Source organism: Pristis pectinata, chromosome 2, assembly GCF_009764475.1.
Source record: "Pristis pectinata isolate sPriPec2 chromosome 2, sPriPec2.1.pri, whole genome shotgun sequence".
Classification (NCBI taxonomy): domain Eukaryota; kingdom Metazoa; phylum Chordata; class Chondrichthyes; order Rhinopristiformes; family Pristidae; genus Pristis; species Pristis pectinata.
Window position 1 is genome coordinate 114,169,029 of NC_067406.1, and position 15,466 is coordinate 114,184,494.

General features: G+C 38.7%; 1 protein-coding gene across 1 annotated transcript in view; it reads right to left on the reverse strand.

Moving 5' to 3' along the window:
• lrba (LPS responsive beige-like anchor protein) overlaps positions 1-15,466 on the reverse strand; it is a 626,133-nt gene that overhangs the window by 509,758 nt on the left and 100,909 nt on the right. Inside the window, exons 22-24 of the mRNA XM_052010590.1 lie at positions 6,773-7,831; positions 982-1,163; positions 595-748 (exon numbers count right to left, since the gene is read on the reverse strand). Of these exons, the coding sequence (XP_051866550.1) occupies positions 595-748; positions 982-1,163; positions 6,773-7,831 (1,395 nt within the window). The remainder of the gene's footprint in view (positions 1-594; positions 749-981; positions 1,164-6,772; positions 7,832-15,466) is intronic.

Here is a 15,466-nt window from a genome sequence, read left to right on the forward strand (position 1 = left end):
CTGGTTGCCAAACAATAAACGAGGAAGAAAAAAAATTGGATCTTCTCAGAATGGTAGCCAGCTCCTAGTGGGGTCTTAGAGGAGTTAATGCTTGGGCCCCAGCTATTCACAAATTAGAATAGGTCCAGCATTAATTGTCTTCTGCTCTGGGGTAGAGCTGTGTCATCATTGTAATCAATGAGTTGTTTAGTAACTGTTCAGTATAAGTAACTTAAATTTCCAAGGCTTTGCCTTAAATACACTGTTTGATCCCAGCAGAAGTACAATATCACTACACAACACAAGGTCTTGACAACAATATTGAGCAATGTTTCACCTCAACGTGCATTTTACCTCAAACACTCAAATGCATCAAATCATTCTTAACGGTGACTGTTGGTCTAATGGGATTTTTCTGAACACTGATTTAGAAAAAGCTATCAAGTTGCAAAGTTTGTATCAATAAACCAAATAATAAAGTAAAGCATCAAAATCAGTTGCTATGTTATTATGTACAATTACTATGTAACTCACTGAATACAAAATCAAATTTCTTTCATTTTAGCAAGCTCGGAAGATGGTCTTTTTTTAAAAAACAGAATATTTCATACTCACTGTAGTAGATGTAGCTGCAGAAAGAAGTGGGAGAATCCCACCACAGGACATTATGATGTTATCTACCACCTGAGAGACAAGATGAATGGTGTTGTGGACAAAGATGACGTTTTCACTACTGTTAACAAAATCCATCACTGTTTTTGTGCTATGGCTTTTTAAAGGGGAAAAAAAAGCATGGAATTACTTTTCACAGTTCATTCACATCCTCTATGGCAATCTATGAAACTGAAATCTTCAATAAATGCAGACTTTTATGAACTACAAAATGTGAAAATATTCACTATTAAAGCAAACCAAAAAAATTGCTAACCAAAAAAAATTCAGCAACATTGAATGGCATGGAGTTTTAACAAATTGCGTTGGGGGACAAGATGCATAACTAACCTTCTCCACATCTGTACATCTGTTTCTACAGAGAACAGCAAGTCATTTAGCAAGCGTTGGTGCATTGCAGACCATTTAAATTCTGGTATACGAAACATGGTGGCACGCGCTGAAGGATTAGATCCTCTGTTCTGTCCATCAGACACAAGGCTTTGCTGACTTGCAAGCTCTGATTGTGATATCTGGAAGAAATTCAGGAAGAATGGTGTAAAAATCCATGTGGAAAAATATGCAGCAGCATTTAATGTTTCTTGTTAAATGAGAAACAGACAAAGTAAAATATTTTAATTTCCAGAAATAATGAGGTATCTGTGCAAAAATTCTTCGAGAAGCTTGGGGTATAAACATTTTGTCAAGGATGACTGCAGTTTTTAAAGTCAATGCCATAACAAAAAATAATCAAATTCTAAAATAGTTTAACCAATTCAGCATGCTTTGAATTGTGCACCCTAATTCCTCATCTAAATATTCAAGGCATCAAGGTGTAATACTTTTAATAAAATACAAAATTCATTTGGAGAACAGAAAGAATAACCTCCAGAAAGCTGAAGATCATCAATACCATTAAGGTCGAGCATGTGGATAGGATTCCAACAAGTAACTTTTGCTTATTTTCAATTGTGTCCTTTTGTCAGACATGCACCATGACTAGAGAAACAAAGGACTGCAGATGTTGGAGTCTAGATGACAAACACTATGATGCTGGAGGAACTCAGCAGGCCAGACAGCATTAGTGGAGAAAAGCAGGTGGTCAACACTTTGGGTCAGGACCCTTCCTCGGGACTGAAAATAGGAAAAGGGGAAGCCCGATATATAGGAGGGAAAAGCAGAGCAGTGAGCTCGATTGCAGCTCCTCCCACCCTGTCTCCTGCAAGGATGCTATCCTTTTTTCTCAATTTCTCTGCCTCCGCTGCATCTGCTCCCATGATGAGGCTTTCCACTCCAGGACATCCAAGATGTACAATTTCTTTTCAACCAGGGCTCCCCCCCACAACTGTGGTCGAGAGCACTCACACCCGTATCTCTGCCATTTCCCATATCTCCTCTCACCCCCACCCCTCCCAGACCCAACAGGGAAAGGGTCGCCCTTGTCCTCACATTTCATCCCACCAGCCTACATATCCAACACATCATTCTCTGCCACTTCCACCATCTCCAATGGGACCCCACTACCAAACATATCTTCCCCTCCCCACCCCTTTCTGCCTTTCGCAGGGACCGCGCTCTCCGCGACTCCCTGGTTCACTTTTCTCCCCCGACCCACCCCGCTCCCATCCTGGGAACTTTCAACTGCACCCACCATAGGTGCAACACCTGCCCCTACACCACCTCCATCCAGGGACCCAAACAGTCCTTTCAGGTGAGAGAGATTTACCTGCACCTCCTTTAATATCAGCTACTGCATTCGGTGCTCCAAGTGTGGCCTCCTCTACATTGAGGACACCAAACGCAGACTAGGTGACCATTTTGTAGAACACGTACGCTCTGTCCGTAACCACGATCTGCATCTCCCCGTTGCCAGTCACTTCAACTCCCCCTCCCACACTATCACTGTTATGTCAGTCCTCAGCTTCCACCACTGCCAGGAGAATTCCAAGTGCAAACTGGAGGAAGAGTACCTCATTTTCTGTCTTGGAACCTTGCAGCCTAACAGCATTGTCACGAACCAGCAACAAAAGAAACACACTGAGCATGATTCAGTGTTAAAAACTATTTTATTAATCACTACTTATGATAATACGTAAAATAGAAGTAAAAATGTTAGAATTCAAAAATGTTAAACCTTGAACGTTAACCCCAAAACTAAACTCTTCGTGTGTGTGTGTGTGTGTGTGTGTGTGTGACAAAGTCCCAAACTCCAAGTTCAGGAATGGTTCTTAAAGTTCAGTTCCGCAAGCCATAAGGTGAAACATGAGCAAGGGCTTCTTCAACAACCACCGTTATCTGAAGATAAGACGTAGATGTAGAGAAACAGAGAGAGTAAATACGAAATCCAAATGTTCCACGATGGAACCCAAACGACACTCCAGTGTTTACTCGGTAGTGACTTCCTCACCCCGAAAAGCATCCGAATCATCCACACACAAATACCTGTTTCCTTCTACAGGTCAGCAACAAAGTGAACTCCACCGGATTACTTCCAACTTCCATACATGGATTTCAGTGGCAGACACAGTTATAGTTTCTCATCCATCGATAGAGAAAACTAACAGGCTGGTGTCTCTCTCCCTTCTCTCTCTCTCTCTCCTTCTGACTTCTACAACTTCATTACGTCCTTTATCTTCTATTGACGTAAGCACGCCCCACACACACATACACACACACTCTCTATCTTAAAGGGACATTCACTGAGTCCGTAACAGCATGAACATTGAATTCTTCCATTTTAAGTAATCCCACCTCCCCCCCCCCATGCTTCTTTTCTTCTTCCCTTTCCTAGCCCACATCTTTTTTCTACCTTTTTCCCCTCTCTCTCCTTACCTTTGACCCATCCCCCAGTGGATCTGGTCTCCCCTCCTCCCCCACACCTATCACTATCTCTTACCTGCACCTACCTTTCACCACCTTGCGCCCACCCTGCCTCCCCTCTTTTGTCCACCAATCACTGCTCTGCTTTTTCCTCCTATATATTGGGCTTCCCCTTTTCCTATTTTCAGTCCTGAGGAAGGGTCCTGACCTGAAGCGTTGACCACCTGCTTTTCTCCACGAATGCCGAGTTCCTCCAGCATCAGTGTTTTTCATGCACCATAAACGTTCATCATTAAACATGAAAACAAGAACGGCAGAGGTTTTCTTCCTTGGCTTCCAACCTTGATGCCCAAAACCTGCCCAGCTTCCTTCTACTCTATCCCAAAATTTTAAAATGGGATTGCCCTTTAAGAACAATAATTTCAGCCTTTTCTGGCCCAATGAATAATCCTTTGCTGACTCTCTCACCTTGTCCACTTTCTTCTGCCCTACAGTCATAATACTTCTGATATCCCTTGTCACTTTTCAACAGGTTCTTGTCCCTAACCATCTCTATTTCACCATGAACATCCAGTCTTTCTACATTTCCAACCTCCACCAAAATCACCCCTTCAAGAACAGAAGTATGCCTAGTACCGATCCACCAACACTCTCATGTCTGGCTAGATGCTTTCTCACCTTCAATAACTTTTCTTTTGACTCCATTCACAAATGACAGGCATTACTATGGACCCCAAATGTTTTCTTTATCCTATAATACATGGAACATTCTCTTCCCTTTTCTCAACTATATCTTCAGTACACAAATCAATATCAGTGACATGATTTTTCTCATATGAAATGAAATTTCCACCCCTTCTCTTACCTTCACAGGATTTACTTCAACATTTTTTCCTCTCTCCATTTAATCTCAATGACAACTTTAAGCTATCAATTCCCATAACCTCAATTATATTTGCTTCTAGTAGGCACTTTATACAATTCCACCAGTTTCTCTCACTCATTTCAGATGTTATTTCAACACCAATAAGTCCTCCTTTTCCCTCAACCAGGAATTCTTCTGCCATTGTGATGAATGAACTGTTGACCAAAGTCCATTTCCTGCAGTTTTAACCTCACAACTCCCAATGTAGGTGGAGATGATGCAGCTTCTCTCTTCTAATCATCTAGGGCCACAAACACTCCATCAAGGTAAGATTGCAATCTTCTTGTACTTCCTTCAATTTAGCTTACTGTATTTTCTACTCTCAGTACCTTTTCGTTAAACTGTGAATCCAAACATGGATTGTAATTACAATTTGCTGAATACCATTGTTCAGTCTGCAAATATGGCCTACATATATGCCTGCCATTTCAATTTTCTGAACCCACCTCATGCTTATAACAACTTCCAGAATTGTTTCTCAAGCATCAGTCAAACTTCTCTCAAACAGCATCTTACATTTCAAGTGGGGACTTTACAACCTCAGGATTTAATTTCAAGATCTCAGACCAGAATTATTGCTTCTAATTTTAAAAAAAATGGATACTGATAATGTTCTTTCTGCTTCAATTTACATCTTCTCTACACCTGACTTTTATTTCTTTACCTTTGCAACCGCCATCCCATAATCACTCATTTTCCATTATACCAGATCACTGTGTTATCTTCCGCTCCCTCCCCCTAATACCCACCAATTTCTCTTCCTCTATGGGCTTCTTAAAAGTTGGAAGACCTCCAAGTTCTTACAGTCCTGATTCAAAATAAACACCTTGAAACTAACCATCTCTTCACAGTTGCTGCCTGTTACTGCTTGTTACAGCTGAATGTTTGTAGTTGACATCAAATTTCAACCAACTACTAGTACAAAGTTTTTAAAGACAAAAATCTTTCAATTTTTAAAGTAGTCCAACAATAAAAGATAGCATTGTAGGAAATCCAGTGATTCATGCTTGCAATACAATTAACAGATTGTAAGAACGTTCAAAAAAATTGAGACTTTGTCCAAAAACTTGATAGTTGTGACAAAGCAATAAATGACAATAACATGCTGATATCTAAATGGGAACAGAGGTATCTTCCCACTCTGCTCATTTCCTACCAGATGCCACAAAATTGTAACATTCCACACTGCGTACATGACACACAAGGAAGAAAAAGGGAGGAAAAATTGGTCGATTTGTTTGGCCACTTTCAGCCCACTAATTTGTAAACACTATAATTGGCAATTCATTTTCACTTGTTATAAACACAACACCAACCTTCTGGCTTATTAAACCAAACAACTTTCGAAAATACCATTGGTATTTTCATTTTAAACCAAGTTCACTACCATTCCTGCATCATCAATTCAAATCATTATCTAGAGCCAAGTAATTTTCATGGCCTTCAAATTAAAACATTAAAAATAATGCAAATCGATTTTAAAAATTAAATTATGGATATTTTAAGGTGCCCTTGATCAGCCCAATAAACTAAAATAAATTTCAATTCTCTTAAAGACATTTCATTTAAGGAAAAGTTTAAATGATTAGTTAGCAAAACAGTTCGTTGAAAGAAAACTTCACCTTAATAGTTGACTAGATTAACCAAAAAACCTTAATTTACTCCATTGCCTGTGCATTCTGATGGCCTTTGACAGCTAGAGATAGTTATAAAATATTGAAATAGATTTAAATTATTTTTAAAAATAAACTTTAACAACAAATTGAGTAAAGAACATTGCAAATTACAAAAATAATCTAAAGTTCTAAAATAAGACAAATAAAATAATTTACTTACCTGCTGTCCGTATACCTGCCACCTTTGGCCAGATGTGATGTGTCCAACTGCTTTCTCTAGCACACCATGTTCCACTCTGGCAACTAACCTTAAGTTCATTTTGGTCTCTCACATTTGGTAAAGCAAATGCAGAAATCCAAAACAAGCTCAGCGACAAATAGCTGACAGTAACTTATGAGAACAACCAGCTGTCCCCTCAGTTCAGATCCCGGTAATAGCAACAAATAACCTCTCCAAAATAACACAAAAATATTGATAAAGGATTACTGATTCAAAGGTTTCTCGATCCACAGGTATTTTCTGATCTACAGAGTGACATCAAGGTTTTGGATCTTTGAACCTTAAAATGGTTCCATTTAAAAACACAAGTTTTTGAATGTGGCATAGGAAAATCTCCTCAAATTACAGAACATTTGAAGGCAAGATTATTTTAATCATAAACAAAACCAAGAATTCCCCCATGCTAATACCCATTAAAATGAAGAAATTGTTACTCTTTCCCCAATGGCAAGGTAAAATAAAGTTAAAATTTTACCTATTAATAACAATAAATGTTATTACCTGAGTAGGCGGCTTTGGTGTGTTTGCAGAATCTTGACTTATACTTGATCGAAGTTCTAACCTCTCAGTATCAGTTGCAACATTAGACACATCCAATCTAGCCATTTCCTTTGCAGATGGTACTCTCAGTTCTCTAGTCTTTGTTATTCCAACATTTTTATCCACGTTGTCAGAGTTATGAGTGCTATTTATAGTAGTGTGACTGCTTGCTTGTTTTAATGAATCAGTACCCAATTCTGTTTCCAATTTTGCCATCTCTTGGCTCTCTTTGGCCATCTCTTCCCGTGGTACAGTTTCACAATGATTGGAAATTGCTTCCAAACAGCTTGCATCAACATTGGATGCAGAAGTCAAAGTACTGCCATCTAGTCCTTGAGAAGTGGCCTGAAGTTCTTGGGCATTGTTCTCTTGACTACTATTTAAAGTGCTTTCATGCTGCCCACTGCTTGAAGATTCAATCTCCTCAACTTTTGAATCACATGGTTCCAGTGCAACATTCCTTTCTTGTTCATTTGCAGTAGGTCTTGTTGCTATTTTCTCTTCAATTGATTCAGAAGGAGCTGAAGTAATTTCCTCAAATGAAATTTGTATCGTATCAGTTGATGTAGTTGAATACTCTTTATCTTCCACACACACTTCAGTTGCTTCTCTTTTCTCCACTTTGGAACTTTCTAAAGTATCTAGTTTATTTGACACCTGATCTACTTCTGCTGTAGTTTTTTCTATTTCAGTACTGTGAGATGGTAAAGTTGTTTTTTTTGTGTTGTCTAGTTGTGCCAAACTTACCTTCTGTCTCTCTGTCTTTACAGTACTGGTCTCCTGGTCACTTTCAGGTTGCAATTCAAGTTTGCAATCTTCTGTTTTTTCCAGCTGCTTGTCAACATTCTCAGAACGTGTTACATGCTTACTCTCAAAATCATCTTTCTTAACAGTGACTGCTTGTGCACTGCTAATCTCAGAGATGGTACGAATGCTCGGAGTTTGCTTTGTGTTTTCATCTCGGCTCTGGTACTCGTCATATATTTTGGCCAAGCTCTCCTTGTGCATTTCATAAGTGACCTTAAAATCAATCAAGAAAACAAAAACTCAAAAAGAAAATTCTTAACAGAACTGACAGAATATACTTTTGCAATGAAATATCCAAATTTGATAAGTGCAAATCAAAAAAAATACAATAATAAAAACTAAAAAGATTTTTTCAGAAGCAGCAGAAAGAGTCCTTCAGTTGCATTTTTACACAACCATGTGGTCCTATGATAATCCAGGTATTGCATATTTTTCCTGATCAGATTTCAGCACATAGTTAAATTCTGGGAAAAATCCTCATTATAAAAATTTGACTGCTATCAGTGAAGGCTATATAAAGTTCCAGGTTCAACTGGTAGGACAAATCTTCAGAGATATGACCTGATGATTATAATTTGACAGGAACAAGAGTAGGCAATTCATCTCCTCAGTTCTTGTTCCAATGTTCCATTGGATCATGATTGATCTATTCTTCAACTCTATTTATACCATTTCCCTTGGTACACAAAGAACAGCAGGAAAGTAAATTGTGAAGAAAACATAAGGAGGCAACAAAGTGATATAGATAGGTTAAATGAATGGTCAAAGATCTGGCAAATGGAATACACAGTGGGAACTTGTGAAATGGTCTATTTTAGCAAGAGAAATAAAAAAGCATTATCTAAATATTGAGAGATTGCATCATTTTGAGAGGCAGGGAGATGGAGTGATCTAATGCATGTTTATCAAAACACTAGTATGCAGCTGTAACATAATTAAGAAAGCTAACAATGTTATTTATTGCTAGGGGAATCAAATACAAAAGTAGGAAAGTTATGCTTCAGATACAAAGTATTGTACAGTATTGGTCTTCTTATTTATGGAAGGACATAAATACATTGGAAGCAGTTCAGGTTTACTAGACTAATACATGGAATGGGTGCATTGCCTAGAACAAGGTGTCACTATTTTAAAATAGGAGGTCCCTATTTAAAATAGAGATGAGGCAAAATAATTCCCCCCCCCCCCCCCCCCCCCCCAAGAGGATCAGTTGTCTTTGGAACTTTCTTCACAAAGGGTGATGGAAGCGGAGTCTTTGCCTACCTTTAAGCCAGAGAGAGATATATACTTGATAAACAAGGGGCAAAAGGTTACCATGGGTAAACAGAAATGTGAGGTTGAGGTTACAACAGGTCAGCCATGATCTTATTAAATGGAGAAGCAGGCTTAAGGGCCCGGGTACCCTGCTCTTACTCCAAATCTGTATGCTTGTATGTACCCATATGCAACCACTATCTATTGATCGAGTGCTGAAAATGTCAATTGACACAGTTCCACCAGCTTTTTGGTGAGCTAGTTCTAGATTTCCATTACCCCTTATGTGAAAGTACCTTTTGATCTAGTTTTATGGCTTTAGCATTATTACTACAGTCCTTTTGCAGAACACCTGGAAAAAAACTCTGGAACTATACCATCTGCTTTAAGTCTGGTCACAAATTTAAAGAATCCAGATAAAACAAAAATCTAACATCCATCTGTTAATTCCTACCTATAGAGCGTAATCATCTCTACAAATAACAGGAACCTTTCAAAAACAAGGAACATTTTTGAAAATATTGTTTCCCTCATCTGAATACTAAAATGTGACAAAAATCAGTCAGAGATCAGCTCTCAACATTTCATCCTCTAAATATTCATCCCACCTGCCCACCCTTACCTTCCATTGCATACACATTTTATCACATTCCCACATCTCCTTCTTCATCCATTCATTCTCACTACTTCCTTGATCCTTCCCATCTCTGTATATTGACAGAGGTTTATGGGAATCAAAAATACTCCTCAGCTTAAAAGCAAATTTACCCTTCTCTATCCCTCACACTTGTTTTTAAAAATATACCTTTCACTTCAATAAACTTTTTGAAATTGTTCTCTTGAATTTCAAAATTATTCAGAGAGCTATTAAGCACAGAGCTTAAACAATCATGTACAGCAGTCTAAATGGTGCTGAAGCATCTTGGGAAATGGTACACATTTTATCCTTAGCCACAATCCAAACTCAGATCAGTGTCACTTGGGGGGGTGGAGAAATGTCAGGTCTAAGCCCAGGTTTCAAGTAAAACATCTTGCATGCAGTCATTAAAGTAAACAAACATAGATAATTTAGCTGACAATAACTAAGTACTTCAAAAATATGAATTTTGCACTCATTTAATTTTGTTAAGCACCTATTCTGATCAATAGAAATTTCCGAGAGAAAAACTGAAAAATAATCAAAAATCTTTATAACTGAAGAGTAAATTACACATCGCCTGTGGAATCACAAGATGAGATGGATTAACACCCATACTGCCTAATATTCTCAATAATGAACAAATATTTCACAGCATGACCTGTAGGAGTAACAATTGCAAGCTTTCAATAAACTCTTGCCCAATGTAATTGAATATCTAGTAACTTAAATGGAGAACTGTACAATCAGCAACAGCAGGAAAAGAGGCCCGTGAATATGACAGCGGTTCCATGTTTAAAAAACAGATACAAGAATGCAAAGGAAAATCAGGGCCCCTCTACAAAAAAAACTGGCCCACCTTAAGTAAACTAATTTTTTTTTTAAACTGAAATAATAGAACCTACAGAGAAAAGAATAGATTAAGTACACACATTTGAACAACTTTTATTATGTAGATCTACCACAGAAAGAGCACTTGAATTATTGGGGTATATACTGTGACCACAAATACAAAGTTAATGTCTACTTGACAGAATGGTGTTTTCATTTAAGTAGAGCTCATCTATCTTTATCACCCAAAGGGACCAGGGCAGCAGGAAATGCCTGCACCTAGAAGTCCCCCTCAAAGACACAGTGCACAGACTTGGATGATAGGTCATCATTCCATTATCACTGCCAAATATAAATACTGGAACCCCATTCTCAACAACTGCGCTAGTAACTCTAGCGCAAGAACTGCAGTGGTTCAATGTGCAGTTCACCACCACCTTTGAAGACTGGTAATGATCCCAAACTGAAAATTATTCAGAAAAGGCAATCTGCAGAAAAAATTTGATTATGATTTGAAAACAAGGATAGCAACATTTTAAAATGTTAAACATGCATATTAAGTACATATAACTTTCAACAGCCAAATCACTGCCATTTAAAAGAGATTTTCATTCTCCTCTTACAAAAACCTCTGATTTTACATTTAAAAATTCATTACAATAGCAAACAGGCTGATTAAAACAATACCTTAAAAAATGCATACAAATTAACTGGTTCAGACATCTATTTGTTCACAATCACAATACAAATATTACAACATTATATAAGTAAAGAAAACATATGACCATGGCAAAAGCAGAGTATCCTCAGCATGGCCACTGGGTTTGTATTTAATGAATCAAAACATGTGCACACAAGTTACCTGTCAATACCAAATGAGTCTACAGAACAAAAATTTAACGTTTGCATTTTTCCCTTTTTTCCTGGAGGGTTAACAATAAAAACAGGTAATAATTAGCAGATATTGTTCTAAATTAGCTAGCTACATAGGGAGTCATTAATCTTCCCCGAACCATTGATTGTAAATCCATAGCTTTTTGCATAGCAGAGACTTGTGAAAGTACAAGCAAAATAAATCGTAAACTAACAGGAAATTTCTGTGCTCTATTAGCCTCAATATTTAAGGTAATTTGACAAACATTTATTAATAAAATGTCATTTTAGAAACATAGAAAACCTACAGCACAATACAGGCCCTTCAGCCCACAAAGTTGTCCCTACCTTAGAAATTACTAGACTTACCCACAGCCCTCTATTTTTCCAAGCTCCATGTACCTATCTGAAAGTCTCTTAAAAAACCCTATCCTATCGTTGTCAGTGAAATCAAATTGCTTCCAAACATTGTGATTTAACCTGTCTTTTTTGTTAAAGTCACATGCAAAGCCTCAGAGTTGTAAAGATCTTTTCTTTAGCTGTGCCTTCCCTTCTACCGTGGTTGACAGGGCCCTCAACCATGTCTCTCTACTTTCCATGTTTGCTCTCAATCTCTCTCCTCCCAACCAAAAGAAGGGCTCCCCCTTTCCTCACCTTCCAACCCACCAGCCTCCATATTCAATATATCACTCTCCATATTTTTCATTGCCTTCAAAAGGAATCCATTGCCTGAAATATTTTTGCATTGTCCTCCATTTTCAAAATATCTTCCACTCCTCAAAAGGATCATTCCCACCACAATTCCCTGGTCCACCCTTACATCTCCACCAATTACTCCCCTTCTCACAACACTACAGCCACAGGAGATACAACACCCACGCTTTTATCTTTCCGTTCCCACCATCCAGGGACCCAATCAGCCTTCCTGGGTGAAACAGCAATTTACTTGCATTTCTTCAAATCTATTGTATTGTATCTGTTGTTTGCAATGTGGTCTCCTCTTCATTGGAGAAACCAAATGAATATTTGGGCGTTTGTTTTGTAGAACACTTCTGTTAATTCTGCAAAAACAATGCTGAGTTTCCAGTCACCTGCCACTTGAATTCTCTGCCCTACTGCCACAATGATCTTTGTCTTTCAATACCAAATACAAGCTCCGGGAACAGCATCCACTCCTCTGAATGGGTGTGTTGCATCTCTCTGGAATTAATATTGAATTTAATAATTTCAGGTAACCACCCCTTTTCATTTGCATCTCTCCACAGAAGTAGCTGTATATTTGTTTCAATGTTTTTTTTTTCCTCTTCTGTCTTTAACTGCCAGTTTTTAAAGTAACATTAGCTTCAGAACTTTGGTCTGCATCCTATCACAAATATTTCCCTTGTTGCTTCAACTCTTTCCTTTCTGCAACTGATTGTTTTCTCACTTCTCCAGTTCAGTTGAAGGGTCCTTCACCCAAAACCTCAACCTCAGATGTCTGACCTGCTAATCACTTCGAGAATTTTCTCTTAGTCCCACAGTGGCAAGAAATGGATTCCATCAGCAATTATCAACACTGGGGAGTTGTAAATGCAGCTAGATACCCAACTGCTTGCTGTAAAAACATATAAATAAATAGATTCTAATCTTGTTTACAAGCTCCATTTTCCCAGAGAGCACTGAAGATAATGAAGGATGGATGCACTGTAGCCAATGAAAGTGGTCCTGCTGGCTCAAAACCAGTGGGACAAGCTTTCACCCACTCTTCCCCAAACACATTTCTGGGAATAAGGAGTATCCTCTCCTTCACCAGATTTTCCATGATTCCTTCAACATTTGCTTTTCAGGTATAACCATTTACAATTCCTTTACACTCATTTGTTTTCATACATTCCCTTATCCTAGACCATAATCATTTCATTTATTTATTCACTCATGCCCTCCACCTATTGTCACCATCCCAACATCACCTTCAGCAAAGCTCCCACCACCCCATTTTCATGTCAAATGAGATTTCTCTTTGCTTCCAACCATCCACCACCCATCCATACCCATACCCGATCAGACTGAACAAATCTGTCACCTGGCTGCCTGAGTTTAGCGCACAGCAGCAAGTGACCAAAATAAATCAGGGCCAACATGATAAGTATGTATTTAAGGAACACACAGCTTGGTTAAGTTGTGTTCAAAGATGTAAAGTAAAGGAAAAGCACTAAAAGAAATGGATGTGCAACTCAGTTTTAAAACTTGCTTTAAAAGTTAACTTTAAAATCAGGTTCTGGAATAGTAAAAACATATTTTACCAACGGAAATAAAAATCTGTGGTGGAAGTTTTTCCCAAAGCAACCCAGCTTCTCCACATCTTTGTCAAATATTCTAGCCTCTAGATACTGAAAAACAAAAAAAACCATATTGCTAGAAATCTGAAATAGAAATAGAGAATGCCAGAAATACTTAGCAGTGAAACCAAATTGTTTACAAAAAAAGTTAACTTTTCAGAATGTTGTTCTTCCATCTCCCAAAAACATTACAGCAGGAAACTTCAAAAAATTCTGGGTAAACAGACCAAGTCAATGTGGTTTTTGTGAAAGGGAGATGATGTACTGTCATTTTACCGGAGTTCTCTGAAGTGTGAGAGATATTGATGCACATTAAATTGCACAACCCTCCAGGGCATGATGTAATCTACCCCAGGGCATTATGGAAAGCAAGAGAGGAGATCACTGGAGCTCTGATAGAGCTGTTTGCGTCATCTTTAACCATGGTTAAGGAAGAGTGGAGGGTAGCTAATATTGTTCCCGTATTTAAGAAGGGCAGAAGGGATAAGCCAGAACACTACAGGCTGGTGAGCCTTACGTTAGTAAGGAAACTAATGGAAAAATTTTTTAGGGATGGAATTTATGATCACTTAGAATGGCAGGGTCTAATTAGAGGGAGTCAGCATGAGTAAATGGTCTTTTACTGTCTGGCAAGATGTAACAAGAGGTGTGCCACAGAGACCAGTGCTGTGGCCTCAGTTTCTTACAATTTACATAAATGACTTGGATAAGGATATCAAAGGTATGGTTGCCAAGTTTACCGATGACACAGACAAAAGTAGAAAATTAAATTCTGCATAGGGCATTTGGACAGTATAAGGGGATTAGAAGTAGACGAAGTGAGTGGAGAAATATCTGGCAAATGCAGTATAATGCAAAGTTGCTTATTTTGGCAGGAAAAATTGAAAATTAATACACCATCTGAATGGTAGAGTCTGAAGACTTCTAGGGGAACAGGGTCACACAAAAAATTCTGTAGATACTGGAATCTGGAGCAATACACAAAAATTGCTGGAGGAACTCATGTGAGGCAGCATCCATGCAGGGAAATAAACAGTCGACGTTTCAGGCTGAGACCCTTCATCGGGACTGGAAGGGAAGAGGGCAGAAGCCAGAATAAGAAGGTGGGGGAGGGGGAGGAGCACACACAGGCAGATGATAGGCGAGTTCAGGTGATAGGCAAGTCTAAGTGAGAGGGGGATGGTAGGTGGGTGGGGGTGGGGGGAGGGGGAGAAGATGAGAGGTGATAGGGAGGAGAGGCAAAGCGCTGGAGGAGGAGGAATCTGGTAGGACAGGGCAGTGGACCATGGAATAAAAGGATGGGGGAGGCGAGGAGAGGAGCTGGGCAGGTCATCGAGGCAGCAGAAGGGAGCCATAGGAATACGGGAAGATAAAGGAGTTGGGATGGCAGGGGGGAGGGGGGGGGAGGTGGTTACCAGAAGTTAGAGAAATGCATTGGAGGTGCAGGGTGTCTTATTGCATGATTATCAAAAGGATATTGTTCAGGTAAATTGATTTATTATTGTCACATGTACTGAGGTAAAACTTTGTTTTGCATGCCATCCATACAGATCATTTCATCACATCAGTGTATTGAGATAGTACATGGGAAAACAGTAGCAGAATGCAGAATAAAGTGTTACAGTTACAAAGAAAGTGCAGTGCAGACAGACGATAAGGTGCAAGGCCATAAACAAGTAGATCGTGAGGTCAAGAATCCATCCTTATCATACTACGGAATCATTCAATAGACGTATAACAGCAGTATAGGTCATACAAAATGTTATCATTTATTGCAAGGGGATTAGCATATCAAAATAGGGGGATTATGCTTCAGTTAAAAAGGGCACCTGTGAGATCATATCTGTCGTATTGTGTACAGTACTGGCCTTCTTATTTAAGGAGGGACATGTGTTGAAAGCAGTTCAAAGTTTATGAGACTATTACCTGGAATGG